At 35.9% G+C, this 8,061-nt stretch overlaps 1 protein-coding gene across 2 annotated transcripts in view; it reads right to left on the bottom strand.

Annotated features, from left to right (window-relative positions):
* Positions 1-3,637: 3,637 nt before the first annotated feature.
* The window catches only part of LOC118781756 (cadherin-8-like), a 68,414-nt gene continuing 63,990 nt past the window's right edge, over positions 3,638-8,061 (bottom strand). For both annotated transcript variants that reach the window (XM_036534796.1, XM_036534797.1), the window contains 2 exons: positions 4,873-5,124; positions 3,638-4,600 (listed from right to left, as the gene is read on the bottom strand). In XM_036534796.1, coding sequence (XP_036390689.1) covers positions 4,107-4,600; positions 4,873-5,124 — 746 coding nt within the window. In that variant the 3' untranslated portion in view covers positions 3,638-4,106. The remainder of the gene's footprint in view (positions 4,601-4,872; positions 5,125-8,061) is intronic.

The following is an 8,061-nucleotide window of genomic DNA, read 5'->3' as shown; positions in this document are numbered from 1 at the left end:
GCTTACTAACTGGCTGTATGGGTATGGAAGCTATTGGACTGAGGGTGGAGTTCACAGAGACTGGAGCTTGCTATTACTTTGCTCCAAAACCAATTAAGGCACAGTTTTTCAAACCAGAAAATGAGTCCCATTCCACAATTTTCCCCTGGAACCATGTTATGATACATTCTGGTCCATTTCCACCACTGTAAATACACACTTACACACATATGCACATACTTAAACAAACATGACACCAACACCTGTACACACACACACACACACAATTTTTAAAAGTAATGTGCTTTATATGTTCCTCAGTTTGCATGTGGTGATATTCCCAGATGGAGGGCAGTACATTAGGTTAAAAATATTAAGATTCCAATATTGACAAGAACTGCTGGTGTGGAGTTAAATATTGGGAGATTCAATGAATGAATTCATATGAGGCTGTCACCAGAGGGGCATTTCCATTAGGTGACAAAAGCATTTGGATAATTTGATTTGCTGTTTAGTGGAACAGCCTGTTCCAAACTTACTGATAAATTCCACAGTGAAAGCATAATCTGACTGTAAATGAGGTGATTGACCCATGGGGTTGGACTGGCTTCCAAATGTGGAAAGGAATTTTACACATCATATTTGAGCCAATTAATAGAACACCTCAGTGTTCAATGTAATCTGGATGATGAGGTGTTCCCTCAAACCCTATGGTGTGATTTCAACAGATTATAGAAATAGAGATACATGGAATATGCACAGGAAGAAAGTCAAATGACAGAAGCCTAGAACAGGGCTAATGTTAATTTATTAAGGGCTTGAAACACCACAGGTGATACCTTTTATACCAAACAAATCTTATATTTTCAACATATTTACAGGTAATAGTGAATGGAAAACACATTATTATTATTATTATTATTATTATTATTATATTTCAGTTGACTTCAATGAGCAGATATTGCAGTTGTTGTCTTTATATGGCAATATTGTGGCTATCAAAACAGGAGGGACACATGGAAATTGTTATCAGGTATCAGGTCCTAAAGGCTTTGCAATGACCATAACATTCATACATACATGCATACATATTTATTTAAGTTGTGGAAGAAGAAAGCTAAACATTTCACGTTTTTATTGATTTTGAGGCAATTATTGTGTGGTTGTATGAAGTTCTATACACATTTTGTGTGTTGTATTGGGTTTAGATGGTGCAAAAGTAAATGCTTGCAAGGACATACCTTGGAGTTATTCTGGTTATTTCTGTAGGAAACATAAAACAGCTTAAATCTTGCTACTGCAGAGGTATGTCACTACCATCAACATGCCACCAACCCATAACTTGGCTGAATGGCATACCTGTCATTCCAGCAGTACACTATAACAAATAAATATTAAATTATCCCTTGTTGTGTGTGTGTTGCACACAGTATATTAATCCATTCAAAGGTATTTAGTAAATGACAAGATGAAGGGATTTTTTTGTTCATGAAAAGGCTCTAATATCAGATAAGATTGAAGTAAAATTCTAATCTTTTAGCAGGATTATCACAAAGAGTAGTTGAGGCTCAATAAGATAAAATCACTCATTTAAAAGGCATGCAAGTTAAAAAGGGGGGTACAATGCCTTTAAGCCTCGCTTTTGTCTGGAAACATGATGAGGGACAGATAATTAAAACTCCATCAAATGTATTATAAAGAGGAAGATTTAAGTCTGAGGAGAGCAAATCCATTTTTGAGTATACAGTATTTTGCAAAAAAATATGTTTATAATAACTGTACATAGATGTACAGAACATATTTTGAAAGACATTGTAACAAATGTGTTTTTTATAGTTTCACTGAACTAGACCACATAATCTTGTCAAGGCAAAGAGGGAGCAGTTTTATTATTGTTTATAAGAAATAAATAAAATAATAAAAATAAAAGTCATTTGAAATAATTCTCTGTATATCTATGGTCGTATAATGTAAGGCATGTATAATGCTCAAAACACAAAAGATAGCTAAAAATGAAAATTGTCAGTAAAATGGTTTCCTTCGTTCCTTCCTTCGTTCCATCGTTGAAGAACCCTTAAAATTTTTAATTCCCTGCATTTGTTTTGTTGATGATATTTAGGCTCTTTTATGTACATTTTAGGTCCAACTTATTTGGACAGTAAGTGTTATTTCAAGGTTTATACATACCAGTTCCGTATTGCAGATTGTATTGTGTAGGTAGTACAGGGCAAGAACATTAGTGACATATCATATGAGAAAAAACTTGATCACCAACGTGTGTGCGTGGGCGTGTGTGTTTGTGTATACATACATCTGGTAATTATCTTGCAGTTTGCAAGTGTAGCTGTGTAACTGCAGAAAAAGAAATCTGTTTCAGCATCCATAAAACATTAACTAGTTTTTCCACATAATATGTTTAATTAGTTGGTATTCACAAATCTGTACCTTGTTCAGGTAACAGAATTATTGGGGATTATGGATTTTGTTGCTGCTAAGATTAGATGCTTTTTTACTGTACATGTTGCAGGCACTGTCAAAATCACATTAGTTCATTTTGTGAGAAAAAGAAAATCTATATGATTATTTATGTGAAGATATCTGTATTATTCGTCACTTTAATAAATGTTATCGATTTGAACTCCAGCCAAAGGATAAAGAAGAGAACACCCTCCATTATTTATAAAAATATATTTCACAAAGTAAGAAACAATACAGGGATATCTTTGATAACAATACATAGAGTAAATAATTAATTAAACATACAAGTTTATAAGCCATATAGCACAGTAGAAAATATGATATGCGTGTAAGACTAATTCATATATACTGTCAAGTCTACTGCCATATACTGTATTGGTACAAACTGAGTATGCGCACAGCTTGAATGTCATTTCAGATTCCTATGTGCAACGTCATTGACAAAACCTCAGAGATTGCTTTAAAGGAAAGCTAAGAACGCCTGCAGTAATTCTATGTACATGTCTTTTTGTCTAATATTATACAATGCAGCACAATAAGCAAATTTTATATTTCAAATTTTCTTAGGTTAATTTCACCAGCCTTATAAATGTAATAACTTAAATGTTCAGGGGTAAAATGTTAACATGAAATCAATTCTCCCAGCTGTTGTGCTTCAGCAATCACTGGTGACTGAGTGTGTATATACAGTGCATGTGTTAATTGAGCTCTTATCTTTTATGCATAAAATATACTGGTTTTAACAGTTTAGTACAGGTCTTGCTCTCTAAATGCGGCTGTTAATTGCAATATCTAAACATAAATAACTGTAAATAACAAATCTGATGTAAAAGCCAGCAAAATGAAACAAGTACATCAAATGACAACCATTCAATATCTTTTCTTCATTTAAATCATGTTGTGATATTATTAAAAGTACGATTGCAACAATGAGGAAGAAAGTCCTGTAAGGAAAAAAGCCTTTGAATAAAATTGATATTTAAGTATGGTCTAATTATGTTTACGTCCAAGTCACACCAGGATTATGTGAACATAATGTAGTATAAAGAAATCATCTAATTTATATAATAAATGTACCCACCTGTTATCAAACAGTATTTTACACTAATGCCTATTAAAACAAATATTGTTACTAAAATCATACTTACATTCACATTGTATTGAAAACCATATATTGCTATTTCTGTTGAATTTGTTGTTATCATGTGTCAGGATTTCCCTCTCTATTGGCTAGATGATGGCTCACAATGGAGGAGCGGCAGACTATGTGCCCTTCACACCCTACACACAGTCTTAGTGTTTGGTGTCATGTCTCATATGTCCACAATCTTGCTTTTATCAGCAACTAAAGTGTCAAGAATCCAGGTCTTAATGTTTCTTGCAGTCACAGTGAACAACAAAATACCCCAAATACTTCTAGACACTCAACAAAATCTATTTCACATTCCACAAGAATCATAGACCCCCTAATATAAACGTTGTTTGGCTCAACATTACAGTGTTGTTGATATGGTAAATGAACACTAAACTTCCCTCTACAAATTAAAAAAGGTGGCCCCCTTTTTTAACAGCTGTTCCTAATGTCTCTCAACCATAGCGTAATACATAGGTACTCAAGACAAAGTGGATGGATCTCTCTGAATCCACGATCAAGTTTCTTTGTCGCTTTCACCAACTGAATAGAGCTCCCCCAGTCTTCTGAAACGTGGACCCCACTCTCTGAGGTAGTCATAGTTCTGGTCTGAATCTGAGGATGATGTCTCCAGGGAACTTAATGAACCAGCCACAGAGCCCCTTCCCTCATAGCCATAAATCTGGATGGAGTCATAGGGGGGTGCTGTGGGGTCATTGTCTGCCTCATGAAGCCGCACATTGATGAATTCATCCACATCCACACCATTGGGGCCAGAGTGCTGGCCTTGCCTGGGCATGAACTGCAGGTCTGGCTTGATGTCTTTCCGGGGAAGGTAGCCATTGATCCCATCAGGGTTCTGCAATGTGGCAATGTCGAAGGCTTCTGTGTCCTCCTCACCACCACCCTCATCATCATAGCGGATAATGTTCTCTCTGACATCCTCATCATCTTTGATTATCAGAGGCTCATTTTTGTGTCTCCGCAATGTAACAAAAAGGACAACAATCACTAGGAAAGAGTAAAGACACATTTGATGAAAACAGCAAATCTCTGCATTTACACTTCTCAAATGTACAATGTCCTGACATTAATTTACTAATTCTGTAATAAAATACTCAAAGATGGTAGCAAATATTTACCCTTGAGTTAATTTCACTCCATAACATTGAAAATAAATGTATATTGAAGCTTCCACAAAATATTTACATGCATTTTGCAGCTGTCACATGACATTCAGCACCACATTTTGTAGAACATAGGCAGTTAGAGGACTCACTTACCTAGAAGTAAGATTATACATGCTAGAATAGCTATTAAGGCTCCCATGCTGAGTCCAATAGGTAGAATGTAGGCCTCAACATTGCAAGACTGAACGATGCCGTCCTTGCTGCAGCCACACACCCGGATGGTCAGGGTATTGGTGCTACTCAAGGGTGGGTTCCCGTTGTCTCTGACAACAATGGGCAGGAAGTACATCTCCTGCCTTTGCCGCCGGAACATGTCATGCTTGGCCAATACACTGATGGAATTGTCTATAGAGAAAAGAGAAACAGGTGATGGGTATAAATAGCTACATAAGGGAGATTTTAAGATATATATCTATCAGGGTTTCCTCTAGGATTTTCTTCTTGCCGGTCCGGCATCCGGAAAGAATTTATTTTACCGGACAAATCTGAAACTCACCAGTCACGTTCCAATAATAGTCTATGTTACAAACACAAGTATAAGGTACACCTAGGTTGGCACAAGAATGACAACGACCTCAAATCAGTTTGACTATTTAATGAGCAGTAACGATTAAGCAAAACGAACAGTAACGACTGAGCAAAACGTCAACAGTAGCCACTAAAATATAGGCTATTACAAAACATCTGTAACCTGTTTAAAAAAAGGCTAGGCCTACATGGCATAAAATGTACCAGGTAACATTTTATTTTCTGCTTTTTTTCATTGCAGCAAAGTCCTCTGCTGATGACTTCAAATCAAACGTGTCCAATATGTCTTTGAAGCTCGCAATGCGCATAAGCCACATCACTCTCTCCTCCTCCAGATGACTTCACAGTGCTGTTTAGGGATAGCCTTCGTTATAGCTACGTTTTGTATGAGCATTATTATTATCAGTTTTTTATAAATTTTACCAGGTAAAAACCTGTAATTACCGGCTAATGGAAACATACTTGTGTGTGCAAGACACATTCCATCAAAATCAGTTAGATCTTATGCTAACAAATTAGCAGATAATGCCCGCACTGTACCAATTTAGACGGTTTAGCTTGAAAAACATCTTTTATACCATATTCCCTATGTTTGAGTGTCAAAACCATTATCCAAATACAGTATTAGAAATGCAGAGTGGGAAAACTAATGATCCACTTCTTCATAGCCACACCTTGACATACTTATAAAACTCAGATTCCCACAGGGTTAAATAAAGCAGACAAATGTGAACACAGTTTGGAAATCCCTGTCTAAAACTTTTAACTTTGCAGTGGCATACATTCCTCTCCACACACAAGTTTGAAAAGTATGTTTAGCAGAAGGAGAAGAACAAGGGAGCCATGACAAAGAAAAACAATTAATGAAACTGTGTACCAGTACTTAGTATAGACATGGAAAGTACCTTATGGCCATCCCATTGCAATATTTTTCTACAACCTATGAAAGCTAATTAGAATTGTGAAGTCATTGTAGCCCATATAAGTAAAGAGAACTCCTTGTCAATAAATATATTTATGGATGAAATATTAATGAAGCAAACCCATGACTATTATTTCATTAATTTTCAAAAATACTGTAATAAGAAATGTGTATTTTTACCCTCCCTGGCCACAAAGCAATTATTTGCAGATGCTCTGAGCTGATTTATCATAATAATTAATGTCCGATTTTTGTTACCGCATGGCATTAACAGCTAGGGAAGTCCATTGTCTACTACAAGAAAAAAATTCAATGTGATAATAAATGAATATTGTGAATTGAAAGACTCAGACATGAAATAGAGAGATCCTATAAAAATACAGCGTGTTTTGTTCGTTATATTTGGAGAGAAATAAAATGAGAAGTTCATTGAATGGCTATTTTTAGGGTCAAAACATTTACACAAGGATGAATGCACCAAAGACACTATATGTACTGTACGGAGAATAAAAGGTGATGGCTAAAGAGGCCAAGCTCCGTAGCTCAAAGTAGTGTTCTTAGCCAGCTGAGCACAAGTTCACTCTCACCTTTACCAGCAGAAGTGGTACAATTAGTCTTCATCAGAAACAAAATGCCTCACAACCGTTAGGTCTAATTCTGATCTTTTGAGTGGGTCTACCTGATATGCAGATGTAATTATGTGGGGGTTTTTTCCTATTGTTTCATTGTTTATTAAAAAAATGGATGTGATCTCTTTAATAAGTTAAGTTTAACCCATCTCTTTTGTTTATTTTATTTCACTTTTTACAGTTCCCTAACATTGAGGGAATGCTACCACCACACACTATTACTACAGATGACACTTGGAAAAGGGTAATTATATTTAAGGACTGACAAATCACACAAGAGCGAGAAGGTGTAATGTACCCATATAAGGCTAAATTATTAGTAATCTTTTTTTTTTTTTTCTACCAACTAAAAGGCGACGCTTTTGCAACTGAATACGATGTGTGAATTTCTTCATGCATTTATGCATTCATTGGGTGGAGAAATACAATCATTGTCCCTCATAACTCAATATAATTATGAATTCTTCACATTTAGCATTTCCTTGATTTTGTACAATTCTTTACATACCCATTCAAAAGATATTAATTTGTCAGTTGTGGGGTGAACATAGAGAGTATTTATGGCTTTAACTGAGTGTGGGTGCGTGCTTGTCAGACTCCCAGTGCCTTGAATTTAGAGACTGATGACACTGGATGATCTGCTTGAGGATACTTTGATTATCATTCTTACTGATTCATTCCTATTAGAGAATATCATTCCATGTTGCACTGTTGGTCCTGACATATGTCTCACTACATTGTAAGTGGCTGCTGATTGTTTACTTGTCAGGTTTGTGCGTGGTCCTTGTTGTCCCTGGATAGTGTTGTCATTTGTTGTGGCCTGGGACCACCATCACAGAGGTTTCAGGAGCTAAGATAATGGAACTGAGCCGCAAACACAGCAGTACAACAGATGCTGCTTCAGGAAATGAAACTTATTTAACTGTTAAGGAACATGTTCCTTTTCTAAGGTGTAGAGCAATCTTTAGTATGTTAGAGCTTCAGGTAGATTTGCATGTTATATATTAGTTTTAGGTGCATTTTACTCTCTACATTGCATTTGCATAATTTTTGAAATATTTGACACATGATCTGTCTCAATTTGTGATGCACTCTGACTTGAAAAAAAAATTAGCTGAATACTTCTGATTTCAGCAAATGGGCATCATTTTGAGCCAAACAGCAGGTCCTCTTGCCTGCAGCTTTCATACCAGAACAGACGGA

This window comes from Megalops cyprinoides, chromosome 8 (genome assembly GCF_013368585.1).
Source record: "Megalops cyprinoides isolate fMegCyp1 chromosome 8, fMegCyp1.pri, whole genome shotgun sequence".
Taxonomy (NCBI): domain Eukaryota; kingdom Metazoa; phylum Chordata; class Actinopteri; order Elopiformes; family Megalopidae; genus Megalops; species Megalops cyprinoides.
This window is presented reverse-complemented; position numbering and strand designations above follow the sequence as displayed.